This window comes from Zootermopsis nevadensis, unplaced genomic scaffold, assembly GCF_977971745.1.
Source record: "Zootermopsis nevadensis isolate Lab colony 2312 unplaced genomic scaffold, Znev_1.0 Znev_ptg000009l, whole genome shotgun sequence".
NCBI lineage: Eukaryota > Metazoa > Arthropoda > Insecta > Blattodea > Termopsidae > Zootermopsis > Zootermopsis nevadensis.
This window is the reverse complement of record NW_028259141.1, coordinates 6,378,821-6,396,208: the sequence shown is the minus strand read 5'-3', so window position 1 is coordinate 6,396,208 and position 17,388 is coordinate 6,378,821. Positions and strand designations below refer to the sequence as shown.

At 35.5% G+C, this 17,388-nt stretch overlaps 1 protein-coding gene across 1 annotated transcript; it reads right to left on the bottom strand.

Annotated features, from left to right (window-relative positions):
• Window positions 1–60: 60 nt before the first annotated feature.
• Window positions 61–16,325, bottom strand: LOC110829323 (uncharacterized). The gene is made up of 10 exons (XM_022062939.2): window positions 16,140–16,325; window positions 15,609–15,671; window positions 15,334–15,504; window positions 14,647–14,793; window positions 13,944–14,087; window positions 12,978–13,178; window positions 10,178–10,248; window positions 7,526–7,698; window positions 6,100–6,283; window positions 61–5,708 (listed from the first exon to the last, which is right to left on the bottom strand). The coding sequence occupies exons 1-10, from the start codon at window positions 16,257–16,259 to the stop codon at window positions 5,552–5,554; spliced, it is 1,431 nt and encodes a 476-aa protein (XP_021918631.1). The 5' UTR covers window positions 16,260–16,325; the 3' UTR covers window positions 61–5,551.
• Between the last annotated feature and the right edge of the window lie 1,063 nt (window positions 16,326–17,388).

Here is a 17,388-nt window from a genome sequence, read left to right as displayed (position 1 = left end):
TCTAATATAAAACCATATTCTAGGGTTCAGACACCCACACAATCAAAATAACATTTAAAATTCTGCCTTCAATTAACATAGTATTTATTTTGACAATATGTTTAGACACTTAAGTACATAAAATCTGAATCACAAACCATTTAGAGATCAAGTTATTAAATGAACTTAATCTGACTTCTTAATGTACAGTGTTCTACAATTCATGCACCAGGCACAAAGATCAAGGTACTCATTTTTGGGTGAAAAATGTCTTTTTTGCTGATGAGCAATTTCCAAAACAAGTAATGGGTCTTTATCAGTTGGAAAATTCACTTCATGGAATAAACTACAAATCCATTAAGTTAAGATATTTTGGAATGTTCTCAAAAATTTACCTACTTCTGATTTCACATTTTTTAGAATAAACTTACCAAAATACTTATTGCACAAGTCCATGTCAATGCCAGAGAAAATTACTGTAAATGGATTTCATCCCAATTGCAGAAATACACTGTTCATGAAACTATATAATCATACCATGTAATGTAGATGTGTAATGATGGATAAAAATACACATTTTAAGACATGTTCAACAGAATTCAGTTACGCCAATACTAGTTGGGATGACACATAAAACATTTGACTTGCAATGATTCTTGTGTAATGACAACTTTGGCCTATGATCTAATACACATGTGTATATATATAAAAAATTGAATTATTTCACTGCAAAATTTGAAGTAAGAAAGACATGTCCTCATCAAATTATTATTACCTTTTGGCACACTTAAGTCACATGCGCCAATTATCCATACTATGATCTGGTTCAGGGGAAATACTGACCATGATTATTATTACTTGCATATGCAGTACTATATTTAAAATATGCAATAACACTGTCAAACAGCTATTTAAAAACTACATACAAAAATAATTTAATTACCATCCTAATTGCCACAGCCAAAATACTGAGTTCATTACCTATTGCCATTGGAGCCACAGAAAGCTGCTTACAGAAAACATACAAACATATCAACAATGTCTAGAAACAAGCAACTTCAAATTATATATTTCATGTCATAAAAACATTTTGGTACAAGGATGGCTGTATTCTGTAGTCTGGTAGTTTATCAGCACCAAGGACCTACAAAACATTGGTATATTTCTACTGGACTACATTGTGTGACAACCCAGAAGACAGCCATCTTCATACTCGCCACCATGAGAAACTTGAATCTTACTACATTTTGGTACATTCCTTCCTCAAAAGTCAGGTTGCTCTTGAATCGCAACAGCAACAAGGTTCTTCTGTACCTCTGGTATACCCACATGTAGGAGTCTGCATGGGCCCAGACTTGAGTGAGATGTCATCTAATTTCAGATTTCCTCAGGCTGACAATGTTTCTTTGATTAAATACAATTTTTTAAAGGACAACTTACCGTATCATGTTGGTGTTCAATGTTAAGTAGTCTACTGATTGAAATAAGAATCTTTGTTGTTTGGTTTGTTCAAGTAATATTTAATGAGGTCACCATATTTTGCTTTTGACAGCCTATTTTATCAAAGACCTATATTTGATGTGTAAAGGAAATAATGCATTTTGTCACAGCAGATTCCCAGATCCAATAGCTGATACTCTTGATCTGAAATGAGTTAGTGTGGAATAAAGTGAGTTTCAATATGTATGAGTAACATACCAAAAGTAATCCCTGGGCTTGGACTATGAACATTTTAAAATTCCAGCCTATGCAGACCTCTACCAGTATGATTCAAGTAATGTAACTTTTTACATCAACGCACCTTTGTTACTGTGTCACCATAAGATTAATACTGTAGAATATACCAATCCAAAAAGATTTGAAACTGTTAATACAAATCCATGTATAGAATTAAAACACCAAATATCACCTTCATATATTAAACATACTTTATAATAAACTTGAACAATGAATTGGCAGTTTTTATGTATTTAAAATATAAAACCAAAGGAATCTTCTACATCATATTTTTAATGAGTTATACTGAACCTAAGGCATCTTATGTCACTTAATACAGACTGAGAAAGATTTGACGTCACGTGGCAAGCAGTCCTTATTTTAATAAGTCTTACATTGAGGCAATGCCTTAACATGGTCCACAGGACTTATTGCTAAACTCTTACAGTTGACACTGTAATGGAACATGTTCTTTAGTATCGCATTACAATGGAGCACATATTAGTCTCCTAATTAATCATACTGATTTAAAAACAGTACTTTTCTTAGTATTTAACACATATTTTCATTTATAAGAAGAGTAAGTTGTAAGAGAAGTCTCAAATTGTTATTTTCAATTACTTAAATTTTTTTTAAAATTACCATTCCTTGTATGCAGTGGAATCCAGCAGATAATATGGTCAGAACAGGGCACACAAATGACAGTATAATGAAAGCATCCTTATCACCAGATATGTGACAATCTTCGTTAAAATTTTTGAAATTCAAATATGGCATCTGCTTTAATACTTATGCGTAAAATTCTTTGTCAAAAGTGTAACAGCAATTCACCTTTTACTAGCTTTCTGTTCAGATGCTTTATAGCTTTACCAATTTTGCTTCTTAAGTAAATCATAAGGCACAATTGAGTTCATAAATCAAATCACAATGTTCTGGTCTCATTTTACCCAGTTCCCCAAATCAATTACTAACATAATCCTTTCAATTTATATCAAGACCACCTTACCAAATTAAAATTCATTATGAACATGTCACACTTTTAATACAGAGCCTCAGTATGAATGTATTGTGAGGTACAATTTAACATAAAATTCTACTGTATTACTATTAGATAAAGGATTTATATTTCAATCTGAAATTAATTTCATCATTGGCAAAATCTGATTTGCCAGCCTCCATCTTTTCTCTTAATATGTTGATTAAATCAAGACATCTAAATAAAAATTTTAAACAATTACTGAAATGTTTCAAATAATTATTAAGAACAGAAACATATATATTTTACAAGGAAATATCCCTGATAACATCAATGTACGCCATATACGAGCTTGCCAATAACTATCAAGCTGGCTTGTGCATTAGATTATACAGGTAACTCATGTTCTGTAACAATACAATGCTTTGTGGTCTGGTTGCAAGTGTTCAAAATAAGTATCTGTTGCTCTTAATGTACAAACTTCCAAAGTATCCAACAGCTTTAAGGAATAACCCTTAAATGGGAAAAAGATAACTATTTAACAATGTGAATGTATTTCTCAGTAAGATACCTTCAGGAGCCAACACATTCTACACAAGCTTTCTTAGACAGATGAGAATGTGACTCCATAAACTGGATAAATTCCATCGTGAAGATTAAATATTGATGTATACATTTGCCATCTTATGCAACATTTAAGGCCAGCTACCTGAACAAGACGGTAATAAACTGCACAATCAAAAAATTAAAATTATGGGTCAACCAAGAATTAAACTTCAAAATCAAACTGATTCGACAACTGTAATAAAGACAATTTGATTTTGATTTATAAACTGATTTACTTCAACCATCTGTGCAGCAAAACTAGGCTCAGTTATGACTCGCTACTCACAAAAGATTTAGTTTGCCATCTTTGTTACATATGCAGTATTATGAATACATATTAAAACTATTCTTCTGTGTTCAGAACAAATTTCACGTACAAAATTATTACCGTTATAATGCAGTACGCACACTTGTCACTTAAATAAAAAAAATCTATCTTCCGTCACTTTTTATGAGTTTATGGTATGCAAAGAGAAAGAAAATTTAAAACACAAACACTTCAATAATATTAACTGTATTTTGTCATTTTTAAAACCAAAATTAATTATTTTTTCTTTGTACTCATCTTCTAAAGCTGAAGGAGAAGAAAAAAGAAGCAATTTGTAACCTTAAAGATGGTGCACTGTAAAGAAAATTATACATTGTGGAGGATTCAATTTATTTCATGTTAACACACGAGGCAGAGCAAAACCGCAATGATACAAAACTGCCATCAAATAATGCAGTCAATGACATGCAGTTTTAGCAAAGATTTATTTATATTAATATGTTTCCGAATCTATTTATTTGTTTTTAAATGTTCTAACTTTTACAACATATTTTTTAAATCAATCAATCAACCATCAATCAATCAGAGGTGTACTCAAGCTTTGATCTAAAGTCAAATATAACATATAGAGGCAGTCAAGAAAAGAGAATAAAAATGTTAGACTTTAAAGAAAACCCAGCATCTAAATATACACTGAGGAAATATGTAGTCAACATGATTATTGAATCACAGTTTAGAATCAATAAACACACCTATGTCTTTGAGTTGCTATGGGTTACCAGAGGATTACTTCTGCCAACAGGATCTATGTGTTGTCTAAAGTGAAGAAAACACCTGGAGGTGTAGATAGAATCTCTCTTGAATTTGGAATAATAATGACAAGTAGCCTGAGACAGCCCACACTTCCGGTCAAAACAAGAGGTGCTGAAATGAGAATAACTCAAAAATGTTGTGACCAGATGGTTTTCCAAAAAATTAAAGTAATTAGTAATAACTTCAGGCTTATTATCAGCGGGAAAGTATTGTCAATTATACTGAAACATATTGATATTTTAAACATTTTTCAGTATTATCAAACATAAATAAAATAAAAGTATTTGCAACAAGTGTATTATACTGCTATAATTAAAGGCAAAAATAAATTGTTTTATATACTTTAGATCTGCAACACACTTTTCTACCAACTGTTTTCATAAAGAACAGTTAATACCAAATGTACCTGAATACTGAATGCTGTACTTCTGAATGGTGAAAACTTGTTCTGTAGCGTTGGATCCTTGGTTTACAGACTTAGTTCAAAAAAGATATTCTGAAACAGGAAGCATTTTCTATTCCATAACGTACCATTCATACTGACATCCGAAGTTCCTTGCAGTCCATCTGTTTAAGCAATTTACAGATAGCTCTGCTACAGTAAATAAAATGTCAAATACTCACTGCGGTAAGCACAATCATTGCTTATTCGCTTTTTGCTCATATAAGCCCAAGCAGCATAATTAACTGCCTGAGAATAACAATAATAATAATAATGGCGGCATTATTCAATACGACTATAATTTCTTCTTAAGTACAAAATTCACATGGCTTTCAGTTCACATACATATAAACAAAGAAATTTATCATTTCAAGTACAAAATATTATGGCTTATTAAAGCCGACAATCTCAATCAGACCAGCTTCTGGAAGCCAATCTCAATTTAGTACTTTTCCGCAAAGAAACAACTGAAATAAATGTCCCATATAATGTAATACAGGAGATTAAACTTGTGTACTTTAGATTTTCCTAACCTGCTCTGGTCAGAATTATGCTACTGAAATTACTGCAATGTAAATATTATGCAGTGAATGAAACTGGAATTTTATTTAGAATTCTGTAATTTCTTTACAGAGAATGGCACTTTAAACCAACCCAACTACCAACAACTGAACTCTGCAAGGCACAACAGTGGAACAGTGCTTCAATATGGCCGTTGCATGATGGTAGCTGAGCAAGGCAAACATAAACTTTACTGTTGAGGCTGATTAGAAGAGTAAGTTGGCCTTCCGGCCAGTTCCAATAAATACCGGTCAGGATGATCAACCCATTCATCTGCTGTCAACTTAACTTTCCGTAGTTTCTCCGTCTGTTTCACCTCCCACTTCTTGACATCCAATTGAACTTCTCTGTAACAAATGTATTCAACATTTTAATGATTTAAACTATGAACATTTTAATAAGTTGGGGTAGCTCAGTCAGTATGTCTGACTTCATAATGGACTACTGGGGCTTGATCACCAGAAGGGCAAATGATTTTTCTTGTAGCCTGTGTTAAAAACTAGCTCTGGGACCCACCTAATCAACAATCCAGTAGGTACTGTGGGTCCTTTCCCCAGGAGTAAAGCAGGGTGTGATACAGACCACTCAACCACACTTAGTCCTGGGGTCATGACTGAGTAAGGCCTATACCTTCACTCCCAGCAAGTGCTTCCATGCCTCAGAGCGATAAAGCTTTACTTTAAAGATATTTGTATTGCATCCATACTATGATAAAAAAAGATATAACAAGTGACGAACCTTGACTGTTGACTACCACAGCCCCAAACCTGTACATTGATCAGAGGATATGGAATGGCCCGGTAGGTCACTACAGTGAACCCATCATCCACCTCTATGATTGGTTTACGGGGATCAAGTCCTGCCCGCAGGCCTTTTGGATAGCCACGTATATTATTGTTCAGGTACATCATCTTGGCACCACCTGGAACACCACGTTATTTCACAAAGTTTGTCATCAAAGAGCTCTGGTGAAGACACCAGCTGAATGTAGACACAAAGTGAAAGCGTAATATCTTATTAATTATAACTGTTGGATACCAGGTCATATAGGCATAGTGACTCACTCACCTGTGGGTTCCATACTCTGCAGGCTTGGTAAACGACTAGAGGGTCCTAGCTATTAACATCTGACGGGAAGAAACATTTTTAATTTCTACCATTCCAACATTTACAGTAGGCAGAAATTGCACAGGTAACATGCCAGATGGATAAAACTAAATGGAAAATTTTACATTCTACTTTTAAAACAAGTCAATCCTTGTTAGTGTCACTCCTTGCCCACCACCAATATTGATATTAAGGTGCACTGTCAGTGAAATGAACCTCTTTTTTTCTGTCTGGGAACATTTTCTTTTCTTAATGTATGTATTAAACTGCCACATAATGTGAAAAATGTAGTTAGGAATTGTGGGCATAAGAAAATGCAAAATTGTGGAGTACATATCTGTACCATCTTATACAGTGAGTGGTCGGTTACTGACCGTGATGGTGCACTGATCTAAACTGCATTGGTCTACACATACATGCATGCATAGCCAAGTGTCACTCAATTTTGCACCAGTTTTACCAACACATCACCTGACTACAGTGACTGCGAAAAACCAGAAATGCCAGTGTCTAATGTGATGATGGATGACCTGTATTAGAAATGTTAACAATGGCACATCTAATAGAAAATTTGTGTAACTGCATATTTTACAGAGATTTTATAAACAAGATTCCCTAAGTCTAAATGTTTTTAATGATGGTACACTATACAAACATGATAATTACTATGGACGTTGGCCATCATCACTTTTTTGAGCATAGCGTTTTGGAAACTGAACCCGTTTTCATCATTACAAATCAGGGAGGAAGGTTTCTACTCAGCTGGATCCCTTGTATAGATAAGCCTCGATTCCAGGAATCCAATTGACTATAAACCTTCATTCCATTACCGGATCACAGAAGAAAAAGAACTTGATTCCAAAATCTGCTTTGAAAAACCTACAACGGACAATATCAAATATAATTATCATGTCTGAAACATCTAAAAGTAATTTTCATAACAAAATTATCAGTTTGAAAAGTATATAAAAGAACGGCCTCTAATTTCATCAAAAATACCAAACACATTAAATCAACATTCTTTCCACCACACCAAAATGGCATAAGAAACACTTACGCTCCACAATATTATAAAGTGGTAATATTTGTATCAAAGCACAATCTTCTCCTCCCCAATACTGGTGTGATTCTTGCCACTCACAACTTGCTGCGATGCAGAACTGCACTCCTTCCTGACCCCGCAGGAAGGTAAGCGTTGGTCCACGGTAACCAAACACATGATGCATGAATCTACCAATAAAATTAAGAAAAATTTAACAAAAATCATAGAGATATATCTGCAGGAACCCATCCCAAGAACATAATAATGTAAGTTGCACAAAACTTCCTTTTGTATATCAAATTCTCAGCTCAATTAAATTTATTTCTATAAGAAAAGTGTATATAAAATGTAATCATACATGTGTTACCTTATGTTTACAACCAGGTAGTAAATCTATGAATGAAGAAAAGTTGGCTGTAGAAAATGATTACAAGTGAAAATCAAATAAAGGCTTCCTATGACGAAGATCAAACGATAATGTCAACATTTATCATGTTATTCTAGTCAATAAAATCCTCTCAGGCAATCATCCATGTCAGTTGGTTAACCAACTGATGCAGCTGATTACCTGAGAAGACTTTATTAAGTTTAGTCATTGCAAAATTTCAAATCATACATCTAATTTCGGTGTTTGTTAGTATAAATCTGATGTTTCACTGAATAAATAATGAAGCAAATACGAGAATGTGGGTTTCCCGCATTTACTGACAGTTATCCTTCACAAACTACCTCACATTTAAAATGTTTCATATAGACGAATAAAAAAATTGAAAGAACATTTTTCAGACATTTCTGTTACCAACGTGAAATTTCTAGGTCAACAAAACATGACAACTGAAGTAACAAAAGTTTCAAGCGAGTGTATCCAAAATGGACAAAAGAACTGCGTAAATACACAAGGCTTCCACTTAGGAACCGAAAAAAATTGCATTAACAAATTATTATAAATCTACTCCAGTAAATTAGTCTATACTGTAATGCAGCAGCAAGCAACAGTAGGCTATGAAATAAATATTTTAATCGAATAACCACTTTCATTAATAGTTTATTACAAACATGCTGTCAGGAGAAATACCAATGAGTATATTTTAAAATATGTCATCTGAATTTGAATCAAGAAAAAGTTTATTCAGGGCACTCAGAATTAAGCACAACATGTTACATCTGTCAGGAAAAGTCTTGGTGATGACAGTTTCAAAACCGTAATGCATGACAACAGCAAAAACATAAATCAGAACAGCATCTTATATAATATGCAAAGCTGCATTTTGTGTTCTTGAATTAAGTTGACATAAGGCCACGAGTCTCGTGTAAAAGTAAAACTATCCTACTGCATGCTATGGAGGTGCTTGAGGGGAGAGGCGTAATAGCTTCTACTTGTTCTTGACTTCGGTACTAGATGGAGGTAAGTGGTCAGTGTCATGCCATGGCCATGCTTTACGACCAGGGAAAGGACCTCCAGTATCCTTGGGACAGGAGGCCCCAGAGCCAGTCTGAATGCTAAGGCTGTGAGAAAAACCCTTTATCTTTACTGTCAATCGAACACCAGTCCTACATTTCAGTCAGACATTGAACTGACCCTCTACTCTGGCTGATGTGACTAATTAACTATGACATCAACAGGTAATACACAACCAATGACACTGTGATATAAGAGTTAACAGTTCCAACACTGCAGTACAATATATGTATAAAGCATTGAAGTGCCCTTACATTTCATGTGGACATTACGTCTCAAAAACATTTTATTGCAACATGCGTAACAATAAAATTCTTTGTTGCCTAACTTCCTATATCATTCTTTTATGAGTTTAAATGAATACGCAAAGAGCATGTTTTAGTAAATGTATTTCAGATACTTGAGACGTGGCCTACCATGCACCATTCTTAGATCTCTAAACATCCAGACATAATGCAGACAAATGTAAGATTCATTCAGGGATAATCACGCATATATCTCTGCACCAGAACATAATAGTAGTATGTACCACTGAAAGTTATAGCAGAGTGGTTAGCACTCATCTTTCAAATTCAGGAAATCCTGGGTTCAAATTGCAAACAGGAAACCAGCTATCCAGATTAAGGGATTTATTGGTTATCAGTCTCTCCAGCCAAATGCCCAGATATTACCTTAAATTAGGACATGATCCTTTTAGATTTGTAACAATTCATTAATCTTACTGCTTCATTTGATGCTGTTTTTGTCTGAGCAACTGACAGCATTATTAAACAAACAAATAAATAAAACAGTTGCATATATCCCCTGCTGAGCATAAATATATGAAAATTATATTTGTACAGGAACACACAATGGCTAAGGAGAAAAAGTTCATGTTGGCTAATCAAGAAAACAATCTTACTCTAAATATTCACACTGGGGCTAACAACTTTGGGTCCTTCTTAACTGTGAAGAGGACAGTGACTTAACTTATGAATCACATCTGTAGGAGGTAAATCAAGATGACTTATCTAGGACAAAGGGGCTAGATCTACAGCCAGTCACCTTTCCCTAGCGTTCAACAATGCAAATTTTTCTGAAACAATCGCAAACCTGCAAACCAAAACATGATGTCATCAGCCAAAAGTAGAAACACAAATCCCAAGTTCTGTTAAATTATCAGCGACCATTAGGATGCAGTGCTGAAAACTGTGGCAGAGCCTACTTGCCTGTTTGCTCCTAGACCATGTTGGTCGCTGTTATAAAGCAGGGTCCAGTGGGACGGACAGATGGAACCCAGCTGAAATATACAAACAGCCTACCAATCAGCTAGTCTAATTAAACTAAAATCTTCTTGGTAATAGGATAATTCACTGAATGAAATAAAATCTGGCTACAATTCAATAACAATAAAGACAAAACAATACAAAAGGGTTGCCAGAAGTAGAAGAAGAAGCAAACAAGTACATTTACATATGAAATCTAAACTTTTCATGGCCCTGAAAATATGGATTGCGGGCTTCTGGGTTATGATACTATAATCTAGTATGTGATTACCAACTTTTTTTATAAGATACGATACATGACAAACTACTCACAAAGAACTTCTTTCATCGAAGTGACACCTTTTAAGGCTGAGTGGTAATTATATGTATCACCAGCTTTAACATTTTGCCCACAGAGTGTATTTATGGATTTCAAATTATTCCATCCTAAATGTAGAAGTTTGTCTCATCATTACTGTTATGTTATTAAATTTAGTTACGCAAGAATGTGAATTAATCTGGATCAACATACAGTCAATGGCAGGCTCTTGTGAATGTACATGGTTCCATAAAAAGGTAGCTTCATTAGGTTCTCAAAGGGAATTCTGCATCAAGGGGTTAGTTGCTTTATAAAGTTTCCTATTTCCTGTATTTATGTTAATCTCAAATCTCTTTAAGACTCTTACATAAATATTTCACTGCATTATGAATCTTGACAGAACTGTGTGTTTGTACAAAGAGAAACAGCTAGATCATAATAACACAACACAGTCCATGCAGATCAATCTGACCATATATAAACCATTCCACTTATCAAATTTTCTTCTTCTCTTAGAATACAGTAGAGAAGTCAATAAAGTGAATGTGAAAGTAGCAAAACATTAAAGACAGCCATCTTCAGACTACTGTCACAAAAACCTCAAATTCTACATAGCAAAACATTCAACTATAAAAAAGTATCATCTTGTGTGCAACAACTTTAAATTGAACAGACACTAAGTTTTCTGTAACACATATTGCTGACCAAGTAAATGAAATAAATGTTTTCAGTAATTGTAGAAAAATTAAAATTTTAAACAAGACTAACCCGACACTGTGTAACACCTGTTACTTGTTCACAGATCAGAATAATATACGCAATATAATAAAGGAATTAGTAAAATCTTCTCGGGCTATCAGCTGTGTCAAATGGTGAGAACTCACTAACATTTCAGGGACCAATTCTATCCCCATCATCAGGGAATGTGGTGTTATACATCAGATGCCCTGACAATGATCTCTAAAATGTCTGTGAACTTTCACCATTTCACAGAGTTGACAGAACAAGAGGATTTTAATAATTTCGTACAATGTAAAAGTTTCAGCTAAAACAATATGAAGGAAGTATGGAGAGGACAAGGAAGTGATAAATCACAATATATGGATGCTCATATAACCGAGGCCAAGACACATTCACCTTCAGAATTCACAGACAAAGACTGATCCCACTTTCGAATCAAGCTACCAGAGTCTCATACTATTTCAAAGTTCACACACAATTGTCTGAACGTAAAAAGCATTTGTAAGTCTCATAAAAAGAATGAATCAACAACACAAACAAATTATTATGACCAAGAACAATATGAAAGACCATACCCAACTTTCAATAAAATTAAGACAAAACAAGAAGATGAGAAGAAGGCAGGAATATACAAGTCGATAAACAGAAGCAATGGAGTCAAGCAACATGGTATATGACTCTCAGCTATTTCTACATAAAAATAAATAAATACAATATTTTGACATGAAACCTTCATTAGAATAAAGATACTGAAGATGTCCTCAGCAAGAAATTCATACAAACTAAAGCATAAGACATTTCTGTCAGTCAATAACACGCATAAAGCAACAAACTTTACGCTACTGCTTGATCACTACAATTTTAAAAAGACCAAGAATGTAAGAAACTTATGAGTTACTTTGCAAGATACCACACAATTATATTAAAAACTGATCTTCTCGGTTGTAACACCACGTGGACTTCAAAGTAGATACCAACATTTGTCTCCATCTTCAGGACTTCAACTACACATGGCATTACAATCTAGTAAACCAACATCAGTATCTTCACCAATCTGAGAACTTCAAATCTCACATCTGCCAACATAAATTTTTAACGACCCACTGTCACCTTTTATAATCAGGAACAGATTCCTCACAATAACTCATAGAAAAGTAACATGAGACAGACTGTAAAAATTCTTGAGAATGTTTCCTTCACATTACATTCATATTTTCAGGTCCCAAGTGTATTTTCACAGTACTATCTAACTAACTAGATGGCTTACCGAACCCAAAGGTTCATCACCGAATTAACCAAAGCCCTCCACCGGACCCTGTCCTGGGCCAACAAAATCCAGTCTCCTTCAACTCCTATCTCCCATAGATCCCACCTGACATTATCCTCCCATCTACGTCTAGGTCTCCCCAGCGGTCTCTTCCCCTCAGGCTTCCCAACCAATACCCGATGCACACCTCTTGCCCCGCCCATCTCATTCTTCTCAACTTAATCACCCTGACAATACTGGGGGGAGGAGTGCAAATTTTTAAGTTCATCATTAAGCAGTTTTCTCCATGCCCCATCGTCTTCTCTCCTAGGCCCAAATATCCTCCTCAACACCCTATTCTCAAACACCTGCAATTTGTGTTCCTCCCTCTGAGCGAGAGACCATGTTTCGCACAAAACAACAGGCAAAATTATTAAGCTATATCAAATAAAACATACCATCTTGGCTATGGCTGCCTGCGATGAGAGTCCATTGGATGAGCCTGAAGGTGAGTGATGTTGAGAGGGTTTTGTGTATAACAAGGGAAGGGAAGATGATAACAGCCACACTTCTGACACCGGCAACATATCATTCTCCTTGTTTTCTGATGCTGGGAATACAATATCTCTCTCCAATACTGGTGTGTCCAGCTCCAAACCCTGCAGAACACAACAGAACTAGTCAAACAATTTCAGGGATAATTCAGTCAGTATACTAATTAGCTACGGGCTGGACAACTGGGGGTTCGATCCCCGACAGAGACAGAGTATTTCTCCTCTAGCCTCTGTGTCCAGACCGACTCTGGGGCCCACCCAGACTCCTGCCCAATGGGTACCGGGGTCCTTTCCCGGGGGTAAAGCGCGGCTGAGGCGTGACGCTGACCGCTCACCCCATCTAGTGCTGAGGTCAAGAATGAGTAGGAGCTATATCTCCTCTTCCCTCAAGCGCTAGATGGCGTGTAGTGGGACTGCTTTATTTTTTACTTTACAATTTAGTGTTTGACATTGTAACTTAGTTTAAAAATTATGTTTTGTGGAAAATGGCTGTGCCACAGGGTTTGTGAAACCTCTGTAAAGCGGCCCATCCACGTACGAGACTGGCTTGCGAGTCCGGCTCGGCTCAGGTTCCATTAAGCCAAACCCGTTTGTGAGTGGGGTGTCACGAGCCGAGTCTGCTATGCATGTGTGGTGAAATATTTCCGAGCCCGGCTCACGAGTCAAGATCGCCGAGCCAGACTCGTAAGTCAGACTCGTACGTGGATGGGCCACTTTAGTCTGTCTCTCACTGTATTAAAAACAAGAAAAAAATTAAGGAGCTAAGCGAGAAAAAATTTCCAGTATTGCAACATAAGAAAGAGAAAATTATTAAATATGAAAGCAATGCTGTATATCAGAATTTATAATAGTTATGTACTACATACTTACAGCACTGACAGGTTGTCCTGCTTCTCGGTATACCGTGGTCAACACATGGACAATGTAACGATGAATTCCAACAATCAGCCTTGGTGTGTGATGCTCAATCCAGTGCGACAAGAAGGTGACAGACACGAGTGATTTGCGGTGGAACTGAAAATCGTAATTATTGGATTTCTTGCATTAACCACATGCCTTACAAATTCTTTTATGGATTTGGTGCCAAGAAAAACTAATACTTTCGTTCACTTCTGTGACCTTTATACATAAACAAAGTAATATAGTCAGTCACTTTTCAAAACATTTCATAACATAAATTTTTCTGCGTATGTCTGAACAGCTTCATCATTATTCCAAATCATCTGGGATCCTGTTCAGATGTTTTATGTTATGTGGTAGACATAAATGTTTAACTTCCACTTCTTGTTGAGGATGTATGTAAACAGAACTGTCTGAATACAAGTCTGCAATAACTGTCACAACAAAGAGGGGTGATTTCACAGGACAGAAAATATTACATACCTCATTCCACTAGGTTGCAAGAAAACTGAAATTTAAATTAGAAGTATTTTTTCATTCTACAAACAGCTCATTCATAAAAAAGTCAACAATATGGATGAATGTTTGGTTCTATTTTGTGTCTGTGCTTATGTGAAACACAACTTAGTTTTCAACCACTCTTTGTACATGTGAATTTAAAATATAAACTTACAGCAGAATCAATAACAGATTTTAGGATGCTGGAGAGATGTTTGCAAGTTTGGGAGCCTTCTGGGTAGTGGTCCATAGATAACTTATATGCCTGGAGTAGCAGATGACAAAAATTATCTTGACTAATGTCACTTCCTTCTGCATACATCTGTAAAAGGAATACATGGTTCACTAATCCCACACTTAAAACAAGGTTCAAACTACATCACAAGATCATTTTTGCAAGTTCATCTTATATCACTGAATGACAACAGGCTGGTTTCCGAGTGTTAATTTTTCCCAAAAGGTTATTAATCTTAACATTCTCTCTCACAAAGAAGTCTATATTTGCGTCGCCAATCTTCGACTATTTGAACATAGCAAGGTACCTTTCACAGTGCTGTTGATCATAAAATAGTACCTACCTGATAAACAATTTCACAGATTTTGAACATCTAAAGCATGTAACACAAACATATATACATATTTATCTTTTCTCTGTGTTCAGAATATATACACATAAGAGTACTGATAATGGCAGCATACAATTCACATTCCTCTGAGAATATACTTTCTATTCAACCATTACACTAAATGTGGATTTACATTATTACTTAAAAATTCTCTGATAGCAACTTATAAAATACACATATTGTTTAAGAAATACATGATTCCAAATAAACTTTAACAAAATCTTCAGTGCTCTTACCTTGACATATAGTTCAGTCTGTTGACTATCAACAATAATGCCTAGGAATTTTTCTGCCTGTTGTTTGAAGACTGATGAACTAATCCACTCATGTTTAGTGATGCCAGCAGAGGAATGGAAAAACTTAAACAGCCTTTGTGACAGGTCAGGATAACGTGGGAAAACATAGTTCTGTAGAAATAAATGGTAACTTTTACTACTACGTGGTACTGAACATACTATATGCAATAACTGAGATTCTGCTGTATTCACTTTCATAGATTTATATAACTTACAGTGAAGGCACGACAAGTTATTCCTTGGACAGAATCTTCTTCCAAACTTTTCTGGGCAAGTATCTAAGAAAACAAAGGTTACAAATCAGAACCTTGTGGATGACATTTCATTAACATGTGGTCCAGCCCAGACAACCTTGAAAAACATATGCTTCAGAGTTCCCTCTTAATATCCGATTTTGTAATTATTGTCTTGTACTGTGTGGTTCGATTTTAACACTGCTTAAGTAAATTCCAACGACTTCAACGTTTCGTCAACTATTCGTACAGGAACATTTTACAGGCATTCTGCAACGCCACCTGATGTTCGTATCCATTATCTCGTTATCATACGCCAATTTATGCCGTGCTAAATCTGCATATTAGCTTGTTTCGCTGGCTGTTTTATTAATCATAATGCGTATAACTGAAATCTGACATCAATTATTCATGCCTTCACATAACGGTAAAACAAAGCCGTTAAGTTTTGCAAATGAACACGTACTATGCGAAAGTGTTAGGAACGTCACAGATGTGTGAAAACTATTCTACCTTTGCTAATTTGTCGATAGGAATGAGTTGGGTGGGAGTTCTGTCGACATTGTCAGCTACAGAAGGAATTCTACCAAATGAATTTCTTCTTGATCCATCTTGACTATGATGATTACCCATTTCCCCCCGCTCAACACTCACCAACCTCACACATTGAAAGGAAGATTCCAACTGGCACAGGAAAATACAATAGCGCCACTCGGCGTTTCCATTTTGAATTGTTTACGAGGACAAATCTACGGATGAGAAAATCTTTGCTACACGTAACTCGCACAGAGTTATGTGGCAAACGTAGTGCGGCCGGCACGGAGGTTAAAACGGTACTACAATTACTGTACTTGAAATGAAAAATACGAGATCGGTAACATGCAAACACAGAGATATGAACTGAAACAATATCAGTCAAAAACCTAAAGAGAAGGATATTACTGAAACAGATCTTCAAGACGTAGAGCGGATGAATGAAAGAAAAGAATTACAACTTAATGAAAAAAATAACGTTCCAAAGACAAGCGAAAATTCCTTTCCTTCCTCAAACCTGACCATTAAGTTAGCTCTTACTCAATTTATTTTTCAGCCTCCACGCCCTAATACGCTTTCCAATTACATTGCTAAACGAATATGCTTCATCAAATTGTCCCCTCAGTCCTCCGAAGTGGTCCATCTTCCCTCCCACGCGAATTCTTTCAGTTTCATTCAATGTGTGGCAAGTGTTCTAAAACGAATTAGAGATGTGGCAATTATAACAGTAATAGCAAATCAATATTACCTCAATTTTTGACAATCACTCTTCTGCAGCCACTGCATCCAAATGTCAGATCTGTCACTAATTTTATATAAGAAAATTATGTGAACCATCTATTGTCATCACATATCGCGATCCTTACACATCTGTTTACAAAAAAATAACTTTCGTCGGATTTTGTCTTACTAGCCGTTCCAAATTAAAGTTTTGTCGCTCGCAGAGTTCGCTATATCTTTAACAAAACCTTTAATAACACTGGAACTTACACCTTCATACAAAAGCACGTATCTTATTTCCCAAAATAATCAATATAAATTAAAATGAGTTCTCAGACTTTCAGTACACCCGTCCATCTTTTTTACTGTCTCGTTTCTCTGGGGGAAAAAATGATTTAAAAAAGATAATGACCACAGAGAAACCGCTATATTTGGGACTTCACTTTTTCTTTACACTATTACACACACAAAGATAATTGGTTTATCGAGCCCTTTTGACACCTGCTGG

Excerpts from the sequence above, each read along its gene's own strand:
- LOC110829323 (XM_022062939.2), bottom strand. The coding sequence starts at position 16,259 with ATGGGTAATCATCATAGTCAAGATGGATCAAGAAGAAATTCATTTGGT. Across the intron at positions 15,505-15,608 it reads TAACTTGTCGTGCCTTCACT|AACTATGTTTTCCCACGTTA; the intron begins GTAAGTTATATA and ends TTATTTCTACAG. Across the intron at positions 14,794-15,333 it reads AGACTGAACTATATGTCAAG|ATGTATGCAGAAGGAAGTGA; the intron begins GTAAGAGCACTG and ends TTCCTTTTACAG.